The 24298-nt window shown below is 38.6% G+C and overlaps 1 protein-coding gene across 36 annotated transcripts in view; it reads right to left on the minus strand.

Annotated features, from left to right (window-relative positions):
- The window catches only part of ROBO2 (roundabout guidance receptor 2), a 1555999-nt gene that overhangs the window by 557353 nt on the left and 974348 nt on the right, over window positions 1-24298 (minus strand). For 7 of the 36 annotated variants that reach the window (XM_070252276.1, XM_070252264.1, XM_070252263.1 and 4 more), the window contains exon 1: window positions 9002-10627. The exons of the other annotated variants lie outside the window; for them this stretch is intronic. In XM_070252276.1, coding sequence (XP_070108377.1) covers window positions 9002-9062 — 61 coding nt within the window. In that variant the 5' untranslated portion in view covers window positions 9063-10627. Of the gene's footprint in view, window positions 1-9001; window positions 10628-24298 lie in introns of those variants that run through there. 36 annotated transcript variants of the gene reach the window in all.

A 24298-nucleotide genomic window follows, 5' to 3' on the forward strand; every position in this document is an offset into this window, starting at 1 on the left:
TTCGGTTGTACTCAAACATAATACTAAACAATAGGACATTCATTTAACTAAATTACTTACAATAATAGAATTTAAGGCTGAGTCAGATGCTGGCGATTACACAGTCAGATCTCATCTTTTTTTGGTTAAAGATCTAAAGTCATACAATTAATTAGTAGGAAACCTAAAACTGGAGTCCAGAGCTTCTGACCACCCAAGGTGTGTCCCTTCCACAGTAGTAATGATATTGTTTAATTCAAGTTACCCTTTCTGATATATACGACCACTCACTATACAAATCTGATTAATGGATAGTTGTAAAGATTATTAGAATTAATATCTATACTAGATGAAAGAAAGATAAGTGGGCTACCTAGAAAAAAATGTGAGTGGAGACAATGCTAGTGTTTTAAAAAGATTTTCTGTACTATGAGTATTTATGTAGAACCCAGTAAGTTTGTCTTATACGAGCTTTATCTTCTTGGTACTTATATATCAAAAGTACTAAGTAAAAAATATTCTGGATAAAATGTAACTCAGTCAACATAAACCAAAATGCAGGGTTATACAAGTACGTTCTATTTGTTAACAAGTTCCTATTTGTAGTATGTGGAGTATGTGTCTCTTGTTTATTCCTTTCATTCATGATACCACTCACTTGGGAATCCCATTTGTTCTGTAATCAGCATATGATGCAATGGAAACACACATGTCACAGCGCGTTTGTCACAGTTGCATAGGTGTGGTCACAGACGAGTCCTCTTAAGAGGCAACAAAACTTCTTAATCAGTCACCTGAAGACTCATGCTTGAAAGTTTAAAGGAAAATTATCATGAAACACATCTCAAATGTAGTTCATAATTAGCCTGATAGCCTAAGTCCTCTTAAATTTATTTCTATTCCATACTAGGAGAGGAGTAGTATAATAAAAATACTACTACCAATAAAAATAATAAATAACATTTAAATGGTGCTTATTAAGCACCAGGCACTATTTAGAGCATTTTATATATAATTTCTATATATATAACATACACATATTTTTCATATATACACACATATTTCCATATATGTATAATATATATACATGTATATTTCCTATATATTCATTTATTACTCACATCAACTGTGTAAAATAGATACTATTATCATGCCTATTTTATAGATAAGGACAGTGGGGCATAGAAAGGTTAAATGACTTGCTCAAACTCATTCAGTAGTGTTTGTTGACTTACTGCCTTTCAATAATCATCATCTACTTCTTCCCCTATGGACAAACAATGTCGCAATCAAACTAGACTTCTTGTCTTTCCACTAGCACATCTTTGCCATCTCCACACCATTTCTCTTGTCTCTCCTTTGGCTTGAATGCAATTTCCAATCCTTCTGCCTATTAAAACCCCTCTCTTCCTCGAAGGCCCAGGTTAAGTGACACATTCGGTGTTGACTCTTCCAAGACTGCACCAGCTGGACAGCATCTGTCCCTTCTCTGAGTTCCCAGACTATGTTGCGTGTACGTTCACCCTCTATCAGATATGACTTTTGTTTTAGTGACTTGGACATTTGTTATCTTCTCTACTAAAGAGTGATCTCCCAGAAGGTAAGAACTATTTAACAGGTCATTATCTTCCTCACAGAGTCCCAAGCAAGTTGTTTTGTTTACAAACAGGTGCTCAATAAGCATGAGTTGAATCAAATGAGTAACCTCAAAGTATCTCATGTTAATTTTCTTGTTAATGTATTCAGAAAACAGCTGGTCATCTCCAGTAACAAGAGTCTGGAACTCTTGTTAAGGAGTTCCAGGGCTGAGAAGCTGGAGTCTCTCCAGAGAAGCACGGTATAGAGATAAAACCTCCCTGGACTCAGGTTCAGCTCCACCACTAAGTAGTAAGGTGATCTGTGACAAGACACATAAAATCTCTGAGCTTCAGTTCTCCATGTATCCAACCAATGAGGGAGTTGTACCACATAATTGTAAAAACAACTTCTAGTTCTGAGATGCTATCATTCTATGACTTATATTTACTATTGTTGAGGTATCTGCTGGAAGTGACAAGTTCAATTTGGGTTAATTCAACTTGTAACACTTTACAGGGCAACTGAAGAAGATTCAGAAGACAATCACGGAAAGAATTAGAAATTAGGATTACTGGAAATTTAAAGTCTATTATTATAATATAAAATTATTTCACTGCAAAACATCACATCCAACTCATAAGGGCCATTCAGTGTTTTCTTTCCAAGGTGAATTAAAAAAATATATTTACCTCATACATTGCCAGCGGGAATGTAAAATGGTACAGCTTCTTTGGAAAATAGTTTCGCAGCTCCTCAAAAGGTTAAACACAGAGTTACCATATGACCCCGCAATTCCACTCCAGGTATACACCCAAGAGAAATGAAACATATGTGCACACAAAGATTAGTATACGAACGTCCATAGCAGCAATATTTATAATAGCAAAAACGTGAGAACAACCTAAATGTTCAATTCAAAGGATAAATGATATGGAATACTATTCAACGATAAAAAGGTATAAATTACTGATACATGCTACAACATGGATGACCCTTGAAAACATTAGACTAAGGGAAAGAAGCTAGTCACAAAGGACCATATATTCTATGATTCTATTTATAAGAAATAGCCCGAAAAGACAAATCTATAGAGACAGAAAGCAGACTAGCGGCTTCCTAGGGCTGGGGGAGGGGTGGTGGATGGGAATCACAGTACAGGGTTTCTTTTTTTGGATGATAAAAAAGTTTTAAAATTTGAATGTAGCCATGGTTGCACAACTCTGTGAATATGCTAAAAAAAAGTGAAATGGTATACTTTATATGAGTGAATTATATGGTATACGAACTATATCTCAATGAAATTATTAGGGAAAAAATATTTAAGTAGCAAAATTTAGAGAGTGTCTACATTGGCCTTTATCTCAGTTTTAAAAAATAAATTTTCCAGTGAAGTTTCCTTCAAGTTATTTTCTTAAAATCAAAAGGTCTATAATGAGAGGCCTACCTGCCTTACTATACCCTGAGTATACCTCAGTTTAGTGTCAGTGATGAGAAACAGGGCCCTGGACATGATGACTGCGACAGCAGATAATGTAGGACAATGCCCATTATAGGACAATGCCCATTACTGGGGATATTACATTTAATCTTCCTCTTCTTTTTCAATTATTAGACAGCTATGCATTTGGAGATTAATTTTAGAAGTAATCTATTTAATTCTACCTCTGAACTAGAGTAATCATTTTTATTTGTTGCTAAAGCTTAAATGGAAAGCTGCCCTAAGTGTACAGAAAAGCCTCAATTTCTGGACTAAATATCATCACACAAGCCAACCTTCCTTAGCGTGGAGGGAGTGTGTATGGTCCTACCAAGGCACATCAGAATCATGTGAAGGAGTGCCCTGTCAAAATATACACACTACTCAATAGTGTGCTGAAAAACACCGCAGTGTGAGGATGGGGAGAGGGGAAGAGCGGCCCTGAAAACCACCATTATAAAAAAACACAAAATATTCTTGGTTAGGTGGAAAAGAGGTATATCGAAGCAAATTCTATATCTCCTGCCAGGTGAAAGGCACAATCCTGAATCACCAGAAATCATGACGCCATTTGTGTCAAAATATATGTGTTTGATAACTCTCTCTCTCTATATATATATACTTGCACTCATACACACACACATATATACATATATGCATGCACACACAAAAATAAATAAATAAATAGATCTAGTTCAAATGGTCATGTGTTGGGCTAAGCTATGAAAATAAACACCTCAAAAGCACTCCATAAGCACATTTTCATGTCTTTACCAATATTTGAATATCTGCTATGTGTCATCCAGTGCTCTAGGCACTGGAAAAGCATTGGGAAACATGACAGAAAGAGCTACGTCCCTGCCCCAGGAGCTCAGTGGAAGAGAGATAAAAAACAAATTAATATCCCTCCCTCTCTAGTGTTGGGAGAAAATTCTCTAAAATTCTCTGAGTCTCTCATGTTTCCACACATCTTGCTAGCAGAGGCACTAAGTACTCTTTTATCCCAAACTATCTCGTCAAGGATGTTTATATAGCAAACAGTCTTCCAAAATAGAGATGGTCTCCTTTGAGAGCAGAAGGCAGATTTGCCTACTGCCCAATATAGTCAAGACAATGTCTTCTCCAGGGCAAAGGTCAGGCAGATTCCCTTACTGCCCATTTTAAAATACCTGGGTTCCCAAGCTCAGGGTTCCTCAGCTGTGAGGCTAACCCACTGTGTGTGCGTCATCTACCTACACCCCACCACCTAGCCCCCAAGGGACTTCAGGAGAAAGGCAAATTGACACAAACATGAAGTCATGTTGCTTGCTGTGACATGACTAATGAAGTCCATCATCTCTGACCCAGGAGTCTCACGTCTTCTGCCAGCATTCATAAGTTGTGGCACTCTAACTTCTTAGCTTACAAGTAGGTTATAAAGTGTCAGTCCCTTCACAGCTGCTTATATACACACACACATACACCTACTTCCAGGAGGTAATAAGTACTGCTGAAACATTGAAAGAGTTTATGGGAATTTCCCCTTAAAAGGCTTTATCGGGGCCGGCCCGGTGGCATGGTGCTTAAGTTCACTCACTGTACTTCGGCAGCCTGGGGTTTGCATGTTCAGATCCCAGGGGCAGATCTAGACCTAGCGCCACTCATCAAGCCACACTGTGGCAGTGTCCCACATAAAACAGAGGAAGATTGGGACAGATGTTAGCTCAGGGCCAATCTTCCTCACACACACACACACACACACGCACACACACAAACCTTTACGTAATCATTCATTCATTCTTTATTCAATAATTAAAAAGAAGAATATCAATATCAATGTTTTGATTTAGGTTAATAGGTCTATACCTGGAGACACTATAAAAAACTTAATTTTTTTTAAAATAAATCTACAGGGGCTGGCCCAGTCGTGAGGTAGTTGGGTTCACACGCTGCCTGGGGTTCGCGGGTTCAGATGCCAGGCACAGACTTACACACTGCTCACTGGGTCATGCTGTGGTGGCATCCCAAAGATAAAGTGGAGGAAAACTGGCTAGGATGTTAGCTCAGGGCCAATCTTCCTCACCAAAAAAAATAAATCTATAAAATGGCACTCTATAAGTTTCTATTGTCTGCTTGAACTCAGATCTATAAATTTCTATTTGCCTAAACTGTGAAAAGATAAGATCTATACAAAATATGTTTGCATAAAGCTAAATAGTATTGTAAAAGAAAAATGACAAAGTCAAGATCCCAATTGAAAATTTTCAAAGGTAAAACATTATTAACATATCTCCTCTAGATGCAGATTTTCTAAACTGTTATTCTAGAAACACCCTCACCTATCTTCTTCACTCTCCAAATGTTTTCCTAATTCCTTCCTCCAAATCCAAAAGAGGAGGAGGAGTAGAAGGAAGAAATGAAGGAGGAAGAGGAAGAAGCGGAGGAGTAGGAGGAGAAATAAATAAAAAGAAAGTCTTTCTAATACTCAAAAACCAAAAGTGCACCTGGGAAGTAAATGGATCTCCTATAGATTGCAGGAAATACGGAAGCGGATATTACTAGACACACACATCCCACACACATAAGCTCCCTTCATTACTATCTGTGTATCCAAATTTATGCAATGTGCTTACATATCCACGTTTTTATGGTCAAAGATGCTATCGTACGCAGGCTGCTCAGGGATGAGATGACTAGAATTGTTCTTTTTGTATAATCATGACTTTTTTTTCTTTAAGATATTCTTTTTTGATGTTCTAAGAAATCCTTTTGGTTTATGGTCCACATGTTGCCTCGAATCAAAGGTTATTCAAACAAAGCCAATTCAAACGTGATATTACTGCATAGTTGGAAGAACAAATTTCAGGTTACTTATATGCAATTTAAGTTCTGAAATGGACTACATATGGCTACGATAATGAGCCCATTACTGAAAGAAGCACTTTAGCAAAGTGTATAAACCTATATAAGATTATACATCTGCACCACGAGCACATACGCTCTTTATCTCCCCAAATATCACGTGTGCCATTTTCATTTAAGAATAGTCAAGGATTAAAGATAAAACTATTCTCATTTTAAAAACGTTTTTTGGCAAGTATTGTAAAATTGCTGAACTGACACAATGTATGGGATATAGATGTAATTAAAAAGTCTTGCCTGGTTCCTATTAGTTCCCTGTAAATGACTGGAAAACCCTATGCTCATTTAAAAATAAAGACAATCTTGAAAACAAAGGCTAAGCTCAATGCATAGTCTCCTATATAATAGTAAAGAAAAACCTGCATTTGGTTAATTAATCCATATCAAATGAAAAACTCTTTATTTACATCGCAAATAGAAAAGTTTGTCAGTAGCTCTCCACTAACAACATTTATTCTCTATGGATTCCTACAGACACAAGATACTGAGCAATCATAAATAATATTAGCACATATCTTCTATGAGGAGGCGAAACTCTAACATTTTTCATATACTATAAAAATGCACATATAAATAACCCACCGAGCAAATTTCAATGCAAATCTATGTATCATTTGTCACTGAATAAAATTAATTTCTGGGTCTAGCACAAGCACAGTCAGTATATCTTTGAAATGGTACAAGCTTCTCTAAATTTGAAATTCATGGGGAGAATGCACACACATTTCTAAGAAGGATAATAAGTAAACAGAAATCAGAGAATCCTGGAAGAGTAAGAAAGCTGTGATCCTACAAACCAAACCCCTCATTATATATGTGAATAGTCAGTCCCAGTGTGTTGAAACAGCCTAGAGGGCAGTATTGTCTACATCCCAAATTTTCTACAATCCCCATGGAGAGGTTGTCATCATTCTGGAGTAAACCAAAGGCAAGCCAATGTCAAATGTCTGATTTACATACTAATTCAGTAAGTATTCACAGTTTCCTTTGCTTTTGACATAGCAGACGCTAAATATAAAAGCTAGTTTCACACACACAAAAATTTAATATTACCTTTTCAACTCTGGGCATTTGTAACTACATTACTACAAATTTTGCTGCATAACTGTGGTCCAGACACCAACTTCCCCCTTATCCTACGATATTAAATCAGAACAAAGGTCCGAGGTGTGTCTCTGGGGCAGGAGGGGCGAGGTTAGGGGAGAAGGAAGGAAAGAAGGGAGAGAGGGCAAGATAGGAGGGAGGGAGGCAGGAGAGAAACGTCTTGCTGCTGCTGTTCCAGCAAGCTGCTTAATTGCATTTGTTTCCTCTATCTCCAAACACCCTGGTACGTTAATTACATTCTGTAACACCAAGCTCTTCTGATTCCCTCTGTCACTTTCACTGAGCAATTTAATTGTATTCCTCCTAGCTACACACTGATTCAAAAAAAAAAACTTGGTGATAATTCTGTAGTCTAACATATAGTTTATACATGCATTTCTGCTATTGAAATATGTAAATTCATGGTTTACCAGGATATATTATCCAAAAAGTTATATCAAAGTCTTCTTATCATGATAATCAGACACAATTGGGACAACTATGAAACCCTTTTTGTTCTGGCAATGTAAATGTATTATGAAGGTAAATGTATGGAAGAAGAAAATACATAGCGAATAATTGGATATGATATAGATATTGCCAAATTAGAATTCCCAGTGATTAATTCCAAAACATCTACTACTTATACGAGGAAAAATAAATAGAAGCAGTGTGGCCACATGAACGCCTTGCCTACTGTTGCTGGAGGGCAAAGGTACTCATGTAGTCCATGATTGAAAACAGCCACTTGACAGTAGGTAAACTCATCTGTATCGCCTCATGTTTGTAGAAAGGCTTCCTTTTCGAGTCTGCTACATTGGGTTCCATGCAGCAGCAGCTGCCAGGAACAAAGTTAGCTCCTACAGGCGGGCAAAAATAGGCAGTGTCCCAAATAATGAATTTGTCCACAACACAAATGCTGGAAGAAAGTTTATGCAGCAACAAGCTACTATGATGGCTCAAATATTTGGACTAACACTCTTCAGATTCTTTACAAGTACAGTAATTAAAAATCTAAAATACTACAAACCACATTTTCAGGAGAATAAACATGCTTTAGTCCTCTCTTGAGACCAAGTCTTTCCATTGATGTAAAAATTAAAGTCCCTAGAAGGTTAATACTACATGTTCTTTCGACTTTCTTCTTCTGAACAAACAAAAACCCATGTTAATGATTACTTCCACTCGTCATTCAAAACAGCTACAAAAAAGGATTTTGCAATCCTCAGTTAGCAAGAAACTGACATCTTGTGACAATATCCCGGGAAACCAAATCTGAACAAAAGACAAGAGAATCAGAGGCAGAATGCTGTCTGCTTGACAGACAGACTCAACCTAGAGGGAGACACCTACAGCACCTGTTTCAGATCCCCATTGTGTCTGCCAGTGGGGACTGAGCTGAGTCCTGCAGCCAGCCCAGAGATCTCCTCACCCCCTTCCTGGAGCCTCGCCCAGTCTTACTTTTGACAGTTTTCTCCCTCTGATCTAAATTTCTCATTCTGATTTCCCTCTCGGAGAGCACTTAGCAGCATGCAGGTGATACACACTGATCCCTGAGATGCCCTGTCTCAAATTCCTAACCCACTGAACCTTCACTGGAGTGTCTATTACTATTTTTCTTCACTTGAATTTCTAAGCCAAAGTTCAGATACAAGAGCAAACACCAAAGAGACAGCAGACACGAGTACTAGACTCGTTCAAGACACTTACTTCAATATTTTTTTCTAACAAAATTGAGAGCCCATCAGTGATTAGCCAACTCCTCAATTAATTAAGTAAATTACAATAACAACAATAGGGGACTACGAAGACGTCCCACTTGGAGCAGTTTAGAGACAAAAGACTTAAAATCTCTGCCCCCAAAAAGCCCCGTGCCAGGCCAAAAGGAACGAACAGTCATAATGTCATTTTATTTATAGCCCACGTTCGACTCGGAAAAAAATGTTTTGGGGGAGAAAAAGGGTAAAAGCATGTTTAACTTACCGTCAACCCGAACATATAAAAATCCACAGAGCAGTAGTTGTGTAAACATCAGCCGACTCATTTTGACATATTAAAAAGGATCCAGATTAAGAAACCAATCCCAGAGAGCAAAAGTACAAAAATAAGTATCAAAAAAAGAGGTAGGTCCAAAGTTCAGACGTTCCCAGATGCTAATTAAAGTCAAGAACAGCAAATCGCAAGATCAGAAGGGGTTAGTGGAGAGGTCTTGAATGGGGCACATTTAGATCCAGCCAAATTAACAGGGCACCCCCAAGGCTGCTGTATTTCCACACTCTGGCTTCCTACAAATTCAGCCCAGCCGGAGGGATTATTCAAGTGTGTCTAACCCTCTGTCCTCAGGCTCCATTGCAATCCAAAGCCAAGTTCTTTCTTCAGAAGTCAAGAAGATGAAGGGGGAGGAAAAAGACCTAATTCCTAGAAAGTGTTCCACAAACTTGCCAGCGCGCTGCCGAAAAACCATTGGCCTGCCTACTGGTTGCCTTTCCCCCGGTCTCCTTCTCGGTAGCAGCTCCACGTCCAGAGTTTTTTTTTTTTACTTAACTTCCATAATAAGGATGTGTCAAAGCAACACTTTGCAGACGGACGGACTTGGCGGGCCTCTCCTTTGCAGCCTCGTTGCCTCCCTCCACCTCTCTGGTTTGCCAAAGAGAGGCAAAGGGAAATCAAGACGACTCGGGTGGAGAATCCGAACTCTTACTCGGTGGGGCTGCAGGGAGGGAGGGAAGGAAGGAGGGTGGGAGGGGCAGGGCTGAGGCTGCGGCCACCCCCGCACGGCCGCCTCTGAGCCACTGTGGACCCGGGCGGCTGCGGGCGAGAGCGGAGCGGGGCGAGGGAGCCGGGAGCCGGGAGCGGGAGAGAAAGGGAGCGCGCAGTCCAGCCGCCAGGCGCGGTGCAGCCGCGCGCCCGGGTCCAGCCGCCGCTGCTCCGGGGCCCGAGAGCAGAGCGTCCGCCTCCTCCTGCAGCTGCTGCGGGTGGAAGGACTTAGAGGAGGGAAGGCGAGGAGGCGGGAGGGGAGGGGAGGAATGAAAGCTGCTTGGAGTCTGCCCCGGGGAGGGGGGCGGGAGGGAATGAGGGGGTGCTCTGAGCCTTCCACCTCCACACTCCGCCACCCGTCGGTGCAGGGGGCGCCAGCCCGCTGGGCCGTGGGGGTAGGGGTGGGGGGCGGCTGGAGAGCAGAGAGTCCCAGGGGGGCGGAAATTAACAAATTCGGAGCCGAGGGCCCGGGTTAACTGGTTCCCCTACTCCGCGCCTCCTCGCCCCCACCCCCTGTCGCCTCGGGAGGGGATAGGTGGGTGCTAGCCCCCTGCTCCTCGCCGCGTCCCGTTTAATGGGCAGGTAATTTTCTCGGTGAGTGATTTCATGGAAGCCCTTCCTAATTATTCATCCCTCCGTCTGCCGGAGATGCACGCTCTTTCTGGAAAAAGATCATCCTCCAGGACCCGGGGCGCAGCCTCATTACCCGTTAAAATCACACAAACACTCTTCACCTTTTAGCAAAATGAGAAGCTGAGCGGGAGGGAGAAAAGGAAAGGAAACAAAATATAATCACCTTTTGGAGCGGAAAGGTTGGGGGGTGGGGGCTGCTTCCTATGGCGTTAAAAAGGCACAAGATAAAAAGAGGGGGGTGTACAGAAATCTGTAGCCTCTACCGGCTCGTTTTAGCCAAGATCTATGGCCCCCTGAGGAATCCCGGGGGGAGGAGGAGGGGAAGGGGTGGCATCCCCTCTTCTGCTACTCAGTTGCCTTCTGACCCCTGAAAGATGAGTTAGACGCGGGATTGTGGGATGCAAGGGAGTTGAGCAGAAGGCGCTTAATATGGGGACGGGGCATGAGAGACCTTGGGGGGAAGGGAAAGATGCCTGAAGCCCTTGCCCTCCAGACTAGCACCTCTGAAAGGAAATTCGGAAAACGCAGGTTCAAGGAAAGCTAAAAACCCAACTGAGCTAATAGAAGCTCAAAAAGAGCCGGATTCCAGCCTAAAGACGACAAAACCCTGAGAATTAAGGCAAAACCCACCAAGCGAATGCCATTCAGAACCGGGGATGATTAAGGAAGGCCACGTTAGATCAAAGGGATGCCAGCGTCTGCGGTGCCGCCGGTGTGGCCGGTGTGGCCGGTGTGGCCAGGCCCACGTGTGATCACAGGCTAGCTGGTAGCTGTTTGATGCTTGTTCGGGTGATTAGAAGGCGGGTTATAGGAACTCACGCATGTCCCCGAGCCCAGCTAAACGCTGGATGGTGAGACTCTAGTTCCCCCTACTGGAAAATATTAGGAAAGATTCTCTCCATTTGAGGCAGTTTGAGGAAGAGCCTTTTGTTTGGTGGATACATTTTGGTGTTCCCACTTAATTTAGCTCTCCCCTGCCTATTATGGACATGATATCATGTGTTTCCAAAAGATGATCAGCGACGCTCAAGCAATTAGGAGACTTGCCCCTCAGCATGCTTGAAAATTATGGTAGTCTTGCAAAAGAATAAAACAAGCCACTCTTCTGGCAAGGCATTGAGTAATTTCAGCACACTTTTGACCTACATTATTTAGTTGTTTTTAAAGAAGTGCAATAGTGTGCTTAAGTTAAATCACTTGAATTCTCATAGTAATGATTCTGAATGTGATATTGTTTTGCCACTCTCTGAAAAAAACTAAACAAAATTCACATGCATTTTTTTCCCAAAGGACTAAATCTAAACTAGATAATATTGTGGTCTTGGAAAACCCCAAAATTCATTGGATTAACATCTCTCTTATCTATCTGTAATACTGGAAAATAATTGATAATTCTGTAAAACTTTCATTTGAAACTTTTGGGCTACATTTAAAGTCAGAGATTACAAATCTACATCCTTCCTCTAAATAGTGTACCTCCTGCCCCCAATCTCGATTTGGGTCAAATTTCCTTAGATAGGTGCAATAAAAAATATTCTGAAAATAGACTTTCCCTAATAAAATAATGCATAAATTAACAAAGCATATAGACAAATCCTATTAAGTTTAAGATAGATCTCAGAAAGGAAGATGTTGGAACTTCATCTGGAAGAGTTTTCTCATGGCTATTCAGTTATGGGGCAAAAGATAGATACAATTTTATACTTGTTTAACACTCACCATCTCCGATGACGTTCCTTAAGTGATCTGCAAAATCACTCAAAGGTAGAAAGGGGCTGTGTGGGAAGTAGGGGGAGATTGGTCAGAAGAGAATGGCCTACTAATTGCTGTTGTCCTCCAGAGCACAAAAACATTGCCTCATATCCCACAGAAAAGTTGTCCTTGTGTAGAGTATGACCAAATGACCTCACAGGAGGAAAGGTTTCTTTGAGAAACATCTCTTTGGTTATATTTACTTGGCATTTGGGGCCAAGCATCATCATTTTCCATTCATAATTACTTTACCTGCTAAAACTGATGAAGCACACCAGTGATTTCAGTCTGGTGTCGCCTTTTTGCCATACATTACCTACATTATGTAATAATGCCCATAACAAAGGAATTTGGAGGTCCATGTTTTCTGCTTTTCTTGAAGATGAGTTCATAAATGATGTTTAAAAAGAATACCTTGTCAGCATCTCATTTAATATGAAATGTAACCAAGGAAAACTGATGATTTTGTAAGAAAGTCATATCAAGTGATGGTTTAAAATTAGGAGCAAAACTCTCATGCTAAGTCATCAACAGTGATAGTAAGAGTCAACAGACAGAAATGTAATATCAACAACATTAATTCCAAGGGGAACAAAGACACGAACTTTTGGGAGATTTGTAAGATCTATGTTAGAGAAACATGTATATTTCCATTAAATTTAACATGTTTTCAGTGAGCATTGATTGTCTATGGAAGAAATGGATTTCTCACTCTATCTTAAAGGAAAATCTTAAAAACCTGAGTGTTCTAGTAGAAGTTGGACATTCAATTCTAGCAGTGCTTTAGCTAAAAAAAAAAAAATTTCTTAGGTTTTCATTAAGACGAAAAGCCAGAAATGGCTTTCAGTGAAGCCCCACCACCACCAAATCAGAAGGTTGAAGATACAGAAAATTAAATGGGCATTTGGCTTCAGTATCTTTCCAAATAGGAATTATTTTTTCTTCTCTAAAGCAGCAGCTGAATAGCAAATGTACATGGAAATCTAGGCTCCTTTTATGTAAAACTTGGAATGGTATTATTATGTACTCAAAATGTGCCTACCAGATAAATATATATTTTAATACATCTAAAGACGACTGTGTTTAAGAGACTATAATTAACCCTAATTTGGATAAAGTGATCAAATAGCCTTCTTTGTGATTGTGCTTCTTAGTTGGCATGTCTTGGAGACCATGAAATAGTCATCTGAAGGCAATCTGCACAAATAGATATAAAATATTAAATATTTCTTTTCCATACCAGATTCCTCAAGGATGTGGTATAAATTGAAAAACCTCAATCCATTTTTTTTGTTTTTTTCTTTTTGAGGAAGGTTAGCCCTGAGCTAACATCTGCCACCAATCCTCCTCTTTTTGCTGAGGAAGACTGGCCCTGAGCTAACATCCATGCCCATCTTCCTCTACTGTATATGTGGGATGCCTACCACACCACAGCATGGCTTGCCAAGCGGTGCCATGTCCACACACGGGATCCGAACCGGCGAACCCAGGGCCGCTGAAGGGTAACGTGAGCACTTAACCGCGGCATCCTCGGGCCGGCCCCTCAATCCATTTTTTTAACTCTTCCCAACATCCTGTCATTATAATTGCAAGGTGGTATATATAGGCAAATCAAAGTTTTGATCCATGATAATAATTTTAATATCTACTGCCATGTGGTGAACGCCTGCTATGTGTCAGGGATTGTTCTCATTTTACAAATTCATTATATCATTTAATTCCTCTAAGAGCCTTATGTGGTTGAATTATTCCCATTGTACAGATGATAAATATCAAACCCAAGTTAATAACAGGTGCAATCTTCCTTTGAAGCCAGATCCGACTACAAAATCTATGCTCCCAAGTTGTTAGGCTGTGCTTCCCAGGATTATTTTAAGACATCTTCCACATTGTAGAAATGCTGTAACACTTTAATAAATTGCTTTGATTGATCAATTTAAGAGAACCCCTGGTGCACCAAAACATACAGAAATACGTAATCAGCTTTATTTTCAAAATTGAAGAATCTTTTTAAAGCCAAAAGATCACCATTTGTTACCTGTTCAGTTTGAATTTTTCTGTTTAAGACTGTCTTACCATACCATACAGAAACACCACATTTAGATGAAATGTATGGGTTATTACCTACAGAAGGACACGGGACAATTAAAATAAGTAAAGCGTTAAAAATCCAGAGCAGAGAAAGGTGACTAATTCGCTCCTAGGTTATTTTTTTTATTACACTCCATCCTGTTCCAAAAACAATTGAGGGAGCCAAGATAAAATGCATGTTGTTCTTCTGAAATATGTCTTAAACATCTGATTTCAATCAATTTATTTTCAATTATTTACTATAATTCTGTATATGTGATAAGCCTGCCTATCTATGTATCTATAATTTGTACTTTTAGTACATTACATGGAGTTATTAAAATCTTCCATTTTTAGAGATCTGAGATTTAAGTTGACTGAAATGTACCAATATTTCACAAAAATAAAGTGTTTTCTGCTAAATGCCATCACTTGTGGTGAAGAAGGACTTTTCGTTCTTTAGAATTAAAATCAATTGGGAAAATCATTTTTTATCTTGATTGACAAGTTCAGTGATGCTTTCAAATCTAACCAGTTTTTGAATAAATAAAATAATACCGTAAGTAAGAAATAATAGCAAAGGATAATTTCTCTAAGTGTGTATCCCTTAAAATTTGGAATTTTTTAAAACAAATAACAGCATCTCAGTGTTCATTCATGAGATTTTATCTTCATAATGTCAGTATTCCTCATTCTGGGGTTTTCCATTCCCTGCCCCCCTCCATCTTAGTGATGTGTGAAATCTCAACCTCTGCCAAAAGTTAAAAAGCAGCTCATTGGTAGCAAAGATAGCCTCTCATCTAGATTAGAGAAGTGTTTTTAAAAATAACCACGTTGTCAACCTCATGAAAATAAAAATTATCTACAAGTGCAACCCCATCTATGTGGCCTCCAACCATGACAGGCTAGGCTTCGTATGCGTGCATGGTCTTTTTTCTGCTCCTTATTTTATCATGTTTATTTAAAGCCCTCAAGTTCCTCTTTTAGTATATAGCCTAATTTCAATGATGTTAAATAATACACTTTCTGCTATTTTTACACCACGATATCATGGACCCAAGAAAATCCCTTTGGTGCTTTGCCAAACTATTCCAAGTCCATCTGCTCCAGTCTGGGCTTTGTATAATTGAATTTTAGCAACGCCTAACTGTAATCCTGATAGGAAGATTTTTTAAAAATCCAAGCAAAATTTTTGTTGTTCTTAAAAAGAAGGGACTGTCAAAGCTTCAGGAAAAGTCTTATCGTACTATAGGTCCCAGATTTTTATAGTTATCTGCTCACTGAGTTGTCTTTTAGACATATTTAATAACGGATTCTTCAAATTAGAAAGAAGTTGCTTATTTTCCTTTACAATAATATCATGGAATTAATCCAAGGGCACATGTAATCCAATTGAGCTGCCTGTGGTTCTATCGTACAGAAGAACTAATCTGTTTCGGAGCAGATTCTGATTTTCTTCCAATATCCAAATTATCTTATTTCTGCCTGATAAATACCTTCTGACTGCCTGTGGAGTACTTGAAGTCCTTTTTACAATGAATGTTAGGTTTTTAGTTGTTAGGTACAAGCAAGCAGCCTAGGTAAAATAATTTTGCGCAAAAAATTGAGAGATATGGGGCCAGCCCAGTGGTGTAGTCGTTAAGTTTGTGCACTCTGCTTCAGCGGCCCAGAGTTCACAGGTTCGGATCCCGAGAGCTGACCTACACACCACTCATTAACTCACGCTGTAGTGGCATCACACATACAAAATGGAGGAAGATTGGCATGGATCCTAGCTCAGGACAATCTTCCTCAAGCAAAAAGAGGAAGATTGGCAACAGATGTGAGCTCAGGGCCTATCTTCCTCACCAAAATAAAAGAGATGTAAATACACATTCTCCTCCTTAAGTGATAAAATGAAATATATGGAAGAAATTTGTCATGGTCCAAGTTTATAGACAAATCTGCAAATGAAGGAATAATATGGAACATAAAATACTTCGTATCAAAATATCTTAACTTCGATGAAAAGTCTGTCTCTCTTAAGCAGTTTCTACTGATTAATCTTTTACTTAGCAAAATGAAGTACAGGTATGAAATGAAGTGAGTTTTGTTCTCTGAGTAATTTCAGCATTTCCATTTTATACTAATACTGACGTAAAGGGACCAAGAGACCAAATGGTTGAAATTGAAAAATGCTAGTGCAGTTTTTGAAAAATTTGATACAAATTGTACAACCCCGTCTCGCATTAGCTTCTTTTTATTTTTAATATACTTTCTTTATTTTCAGTGGCTTTTTCCACAGATTTAATAAAAATATGAAATTTAAATATGTGTACCTTGTATCTAATATAAGATATATGGCAATGAGAGAATAGTTTCACCAAATCTCTATTTTTTAAATTCTCATTTTCCTAGGACTACTCCTCTATGATCTTTCCTTCAGCAATCTGGCAAACATGAGTGTTTGAGGTACTCATTGGTATACACAGGGTCGATGAAAATTATGTAGTGTGATGGATTTTTAGCTTGTCTCTACAACCAGCTTAAGTCCAACTTATTACTTACCTATTATTTTGGTTCTCCCTTGTCCACTTCCCACCAAACACGTACATTAAAAAGAAATTATATCACAAACCTGGAGAAATATTTATAGGGGTTCTGGTCGTCTATTTTCCAGCCTTCATTCTGAATCATGTTTAAATTATCAAAAAGAGATGAAAACATTTTATTTTAAAGACTTCCAGGGATTTGGCAATATTTTTAAGTAAACCATTCATATGCCATCAGGAAAATTTTAGTCTTCTCTAATCTAACTGTGAAGGAGCATTTCTACTCCATTATCTCTAGGAGGAGACAGAATAATGAATATGTGCTAAATGGGGAAACTAATAAACATGCCAAGAACTAGAGCTTTGGGTTAAGCAGATCTGAATTCTAATCTTGGTTCTACCATCTACAGTGTAATCTCAACAATTGCCTCAACTATAAAACAAAGATAATAAGAGACCTACTCAGAAGGGCATTTGGATGATGCGTTTAAAGGATGTGGCACAGTGTACATTTTCATTGTACATTTTTATTGGTTTCCAACACTTAGGGTCATTGGAGTGGGAGTAACAGATCTCCATCACGGTAGCAGAGACAAGGTTTTATGTTAACCTGGAATCAGTTCCTTTCCTTCTTCCACAAAGAAGTTAGCCAAATTTCCCAGCCCCCTCGATGTTAGGTTAGATAATGTGGCTGAGTTCTGGCCAATAGAATGTAGGCATTTCTAGGTCTAGCCTCTAAGATCCTCCCATACCATCTTCGCTGCTCTGACTGTTCTGTCATCATTGGATGGCCAAATCCTGTAGAAAACACTGGGCCACCCAATGGAATCAATGAGTCTCAGGATCAGTGTGTAGAGGAGACAATTTCACTTTCTCCCAAATGCTTTAGACTATGAGTTGAACAAAAATGACTTGTGATGTGTTAAACTATTGAAGTATTAGTACTCTCTGTTTTAGCACTTAGCCTATCCTGACAAATCTAATCAGCTACTTTGAATATTGCCTAAAGTTTAAATGGAAATACTGTAATATATTTCTTCACAGGACATTAAACCACAATGAATATTATAACAATTAAATTTTAAGAATATCTAACTTTTTAAAAACAATTACTATGTGGCTAGCACTGCAATAAAACTTTTATATTGATTGTCTTAATTATCACAAAGCCTATAAAGGTGGTATTATTTTTAGCCCCATAATTCAGAATAGTTAATGAAAGAGCAAACTGAAGAAATGTGGAAAGTGTCATGGTTTGAAGCTGAGACTCATATGTCGTGTCCACAAAGTCTGTGGTATCACACGTGATCAGCTAGGTTGTTCAACAGCCGTGTTTCCCAACCTATTTTTCAATGTCATTCCCTAGGGAACATTTTTAGACATTTAGACTTTTTTTTTTAATCACCTCCCCAGGGAATTTTAATACCACAGATATACTGCATATATGCTTATGTACTGTATGTATATATGTACTTTATAAATAAAAAGAGTAAGATTTTTGGGTTTTTGCCCCCAAGAATCATTTTTGCATCACTTCCATTGAGAAGGTATATTCTCCAAATACAAACAATTCCCATATCTCAAACAACAGGGGTTATTTCTTCTTGTGTGGGTCTGCTGGGGACTTGATTCTACGTTATCCTCATTTCAGGACCTATGTTGCTAGACTACTCATTTTCGGAACAAATAGAAAGGCAGAATATGGCGGTTAAATCCTCTGGCTAGAAGCAAATATCACTATTTCTTATATTTCATTGCCAAAGCAAGACACAAGATCCACCCCACTCCCACTTTATAGATGGCAGAAAACTGGAAATATTTGTTGACCAGCTCTGTTTACTATTTCACATCCACCTCAGGCTGACTTCTTTGCTTTTGGAAGAAATTATGTAAATTAATTATGGTAATGAGGGTTATTGCAGGCTGAAGAGAAGCTCTGATTGATTATTGTATGTTTCTGTACTGGTTTGAGTAGTGTCCTCCAAATACATGTCCCCTCGGAACCTCAGAATGTGACGGCCTTTGGAAATAGGATCCTTGCAAATGTAATCAAGTTAAGAGGAATTCATACTTGATTAGGATAGGCCCTAATACAGTGACTAGTCTCCTTAAAGGAAGAGGGAAATTTGGACATAGACACAAAAGCCACAGGGAGAAGACAGCTATGTGATGACAGGGGCAGAGATTGGAGTTACGTGGTCATACTCCAAGGAATGCTTGGGACCACCAGACTCTCCAGAGGCTGGAAAGGATTCTTCTCCAGAGCCTTCGGAGGGAGCATGGCCCTGCTGACATCTTGATTTTCTGTCCTCTAGAACCATGAGAGAATAAATTTCTAATTTTAAGCCACCAAGTTTGAGGTACTTTATTATGGCAACCCTAGATAAATAATATAGCCATTACCTGTTTTTATAAATTCAAAACATGAAAGTAACTTTTACTGATTAAATACCAAGTAGATAAATAAAGTTAGTAGAAGCCTTGTGAAATAATGGTAAAATGCATTCCAAATCTAATTAACTTAAAAGTTTATTATATGTGTACATACACACAAATAGACACGTATATCTAAATACAAAGAAAACTAAAATGAAAGAAAATTACAATTGAAAAAGTTGACCTTAAAAGACCCATTTTAGAATTTCAAAACTGAATGGTATTTTTAAGATAAACTGTTACAATCTCATTATATAGCTCATGGATAAGAAGTCGATTTAAATTAATGATAGGCACCATATTCATAAATTAGTCTTTTAAAATTTATATTAATTTAACCAGAATAATTCTAGAATTTAGATACTGTCTTTTCTTAATTGTTATTGCAACTGCCAGTGGTTTCTGATTAAAATTTAATTATATAGATACTAGTGCATTTTAAATTCTTTTTAAAATTAGAATCACATCAAAATTGAAAAATAACTCTTTATCATGAAAATATTAAAAGCAATACCTAATAACTATTACCTCTATGAGGAAATATTAAATAAAAATATTCAGTCCTGGGGGCTGGCCTGGTGGCGCAGCAGTTAAGTTCACATGTTCTGCTTCTCAGCAGCCCGGGGTTTGCCGGTTCGGATCCCGGGTGCGGACATGGCACCGCTTGGCAAACACCATGCTGTGGCAGGCGTCCCACATATAAGGTAGAGGAAGATGATCACAGATGTTAGCTCAGGGCCAGTCTTCCTCAGCGAAAAGAGGAGGATTGGCAGTAGTTAGCTCAGGGCTAATCTTCCTCAAAAAAAAAAAAAAAAAATTCAGTCCTGGTTTTATTGCTGTTTGTTACAGAATGCCTCTCTCAAAATGTAGTAAAGGTTATCAGAGAACCAGACTTACACAACCGCCTACGGCAGTAAATAGAAGACTTAAGTCGTTTCCTTTGCTGATTTATTTAATGTAGTCTTAGAGAGAAAGAAGTCTTAACACTCCTCTTTTTATGGCTTTCCTGTTTTAAAATAAAGGAAAGAATTAGCCAAATCTCAATTTTTATGCCACTAGCCCATTTTCCCCATCAATTTTCTCTTACATTCAATTAAAAAACCCAAAATCCAAAATAATCTCCAAACTTAGAAGCTCCCCAAATTACTGAACATATGACCTATCTTGGCAACTTTTTCAGATGTACGTTGGCCCCTACAGGAGCCACCCAATCACCATAATCATTAACAAGTAGCCATAAATAGACACACACACACACAGACAAATAAAGATGCTGGCCTCTTAAATCAAATTGAAGGATCACTGGCTCATCAGTCTGTTACTTTCAGTCTAAAGCAACAGCCATAATAAAGATTGAAATGCATTACAAGCTATATTTATACAAGCATCCATGAAATCCAGACCAATATCTTGAGCCAAATTCATAAATAGATAAGCTAATCAATGATACTTAGCATAGAATTCAGTGCTACGTGTTACACCAAAACGTCAGTAGGAAAAAGAGTTGCTGGAAAGAAGAAAGAAATTATCAGTTGTCTTATAGTCACCGAATTAAGAAAACAGAGAAGGCAAAATATACAAGATTTTGAAGAGGAGTAAAACGTTCCACAAATATTCCATCCCATGCCTGAGTTGGAGGAAAGTGAGAAACCTCGTATGGATAGAACCAGGAAAAATGTAGACGAGATGTCAGATGGTTTTGTAAAGATTTTGGAGGACTTAGAGCAGAGATGGAGAAAAGACTATCTATTATGAATAACAAAAAATTGAGGTTCTGAGAAATTAAGTAACTTCAATAAAAGAGTATAAAAATAAATGACTGCTGAGCCTGATTGATATCAGAATCTATTTCATTTCCACTAAACCGTGTTAACTAATTTAATGTTAATCATTGTTTTCTGGCTATAGAGAGGGTATGCCAAACATTTTTAACTTGAGAAAAGCGTTCACACTTCATAAATTAGGGGATTTCGGGAGCAGTTCTCTGTTTATTTACCTCAATTGCTAGAAGAAAAGGAAAGCAAAGGTAAGAGGATAGAAAAGCAGGAGAGTAAGGACGTAAAGAGGTGTGTTTGGTGAGCTTGGTTATACTAAAACAAAAGATAGAGCCATGTGATTGACTATTCTTTGGGCTTCTCATTTTGCTTTGTAGCTCTTACCTATTATTTCTTTTTTTACGTATAAGGATACAATGTTTATTTAATACAATGGTTACAAATTTAGAACACAGGGAGCTTGGGAGCATTTTTTTGTTTTTGAGGGGTACTTTTGGTGAAGAAGATTGGCCCTGAGCTAGCATCTGTTGCCTATCTTCCTCTTTTTGCTTGAGGAAGATTGTCCCTGAGCTAACACCTGTGCCAGCCTTGCTCTATTTTGTATGTGGGACACTACTACAGTGTAGCTTGATGAGCCATTTGTAAGTCTGCACCTGGGATCCGAACCCACGAACCCAGGGCTACCAAAGCAGAACGTGGGAACTTAACCACTATGCCACCGCAGTATTTCTGATTTCTTCCTACCTCCTTCACTTTAGTCCTGTAAGAAAACTGAGACTTAGCCTCATTTGTTCACACCACAGGACTTTTGAGCCAGCTTAGCTGTAGTTTTCCCCCCACTTAACTAAATACACTAAGTGGGTGGGAGAGCAGTACTTGACTGATATTCTTACTAGAGTTCTCAGTTTGACCCTCATGGTCTTTAGGCTAGCCCTCCAAAGCTTAAAGGGCTATTCTAACAGCTGCAGGTCAATAAAGTACCATGATGACATAAATGTGGCAAAGATTTCTTTTAACAGTTGCTGGCATATGATATTGAAAGAGTTAAAGGAACTTAGCGAATGCCAGGTAGCCACCTCCTACTGAGAATCTGGTTTTCGATTTATGGTCCGATTTTGCTGCTGTATGTGCTCTCTGGGGTATGTGTGCTTACATATCTGTATGTGTGTGCTTCTGCATGAACTTGGGAAGAAGTACTTTGACAATTTAATATCGGCCCCTCTCACATGCACAAAGCCAGCTGCCTGGAGATGTCGCTTTCTGAGTGTTTGGGCCATCAGCCTGACAAGAGATCTGACCGAGTTGGTGGCTTCAGGGGGATTCCTCCTACTTGTTTCTTTCTGAGATTTCTTTTTGTAATATGATGTTGTCATCACCATTGTCATCAGAAAGACATATAAGAGATTATTGACATTATTGTTTGTCAGGCTTCTATATTAACTTTCCTTGAAATAGTATTGCTTCAACTGAGGAATAGGATTATATTTTGCCTTGTCTCCAGAAAGGCTTTTAAATTAGAATTGATGTTCTAGCTACATGATTTTTCACTGCTGATGTAATTTAGTTTTTTATCTGAATGTTTGATAAGTAGCAGTATGACTCTATTCTTCTAGTTACAAATCCATTAACTTCCCCCCTAAAAAGCTGTTGCTTCATAACAGCAGCTTTTATGTCAAGACAAACACCAAAATATATTATCATAGTCAAAATGCTTGCAGCCATATCTGGATAGGTCTCTTAAGCATAAGAAACTTCAGTGGTTGGAAGAAAGATGGGGAAAAAATGATTGATTTGTTCAATTCACTTAACAAAGTTTTATTGAGTGCTGTTACATGCCAGGCTTTAACAGGAATCATGTCTGCCTCTAAAAATACACATTGCCTTTCTGGATTTTAGTTCCTTCAGCTGTAAAATGAAAGAGCTGGACGAGTGACTTCTGAAGACTCGTTTCCTTAAGAGCAGACATTCTGTTACTTACTTGGCTCATGTAGAAGCCTTTTCCAGGGATTTCAGCTCTTGTGTCAATAATCGGGCCTGAGCCCTTTGTAGAAGATGAAGAATCATGGCTTCAAGTTTCAGATTCTGTGAAATGAAGTTACTTTGAAAGCTGTCATATGAAGTGGTGTTTATTTTGATAGTCTTTCATTGGCACATCTGGTCTAATCTATTATGCTTATATTTATGCAAAGCTGTCAGAGTGTTAGTAGCTTTTCCTTGGGGCCAAGTGTAGACTGGAAAGTTGTGGTCCTCCCTGGTAGCTGGTTCATCTGTTACATTACATATGAATAATGTACATGACTTATTCTAATATCATAACCCTCTAATAAAATAAAAGAGGATACCAGCATCCCTGATATAATACAGCTTATAATGATACAGATATGGATCTCATAAAGGTCAGAGCTTATCCCTGGATATTGAGTGGTCTATAAGGATTCCATGGAGTTATATTAAAAACCTACAGGACTGAAGGAAACTACAGTAGGCTCTCATGATTAAAACAAGAAACAGAGACTTAAAACCAAGCATGAGCATATATGCTTTGCTGTCGTTTGAATATCTTCTTACGATGAACATTTAGTTTTGACTGTTGATTTGATGGTGGCTGTGGCAATCATGGTGAAGCGAATTTTTACAATAAATCGATGGAAACATTGAGGTGCTCATAGCAGAATTGTGTCTGCCTGTAGAAACTGTTGAGGCTGTTTCCTTATCAGGTACTTCTTGAAAATAAAACTGTGTAAAACATCAAGTGGAAAGCAGCAACAAGGAAAATGCCTCTCAAGGAGTGATGTAGAGATTTATGTGGGCGTCTTCAGTAAATGCTTCAGAGATTCCTACATATTAATCCCCAACCACCAAGACTGTCATACTTTCCATTAGCACCCTACCAGCCTATTCTAAGACCCCGCAGCACAAATGATACCACCCAGGAGATTTTCCCTAAGGGAGCTGTAAAGAGTCTTGAGGTTGTTTGCATTTCAAAAGAAATTCACTTAGATCATAAATCTTTTGTCTAACCTTATGTCATTCCTTTTCATGTGCAGTTGGGAGCAATTTGTCTATTCTTTCAGAAACTTTTGTTAGTTATTATGTTAACTAAATTTCCAGGTCACTGCAGGACATTACTTTGGTTTTGCCCTTAGCAATAAATTTATATTTGAATTTGTTACACCAAGTGAATTGGAACGCTTCCAGAAATTTAATTATTGATATCACTTGAGACATGTTTGATTATATTTAGTTTTCAAGGTGCGACATCGTAACAGAACCCTAAATTAAAAAAAAAACAATTTTGGAGGAGTCATCTGAGCTGATGGCAGGGT

The sequence above is a fragment of the Equus caballus genome, chromosome 26, assembly GCF_041296265.1.
Source record: "Equus caballus isolate H_3958 breed thoroughbred chromosome 26, TB-T2T, whole genome shotgun sequence".
NCBI classification, from domain to species: domain Eukaryota; kingdom Metazoa; phylum Chordata; class Mammalia; order Perissodactyla; family Equidae; genus Equus; species Equus caballus.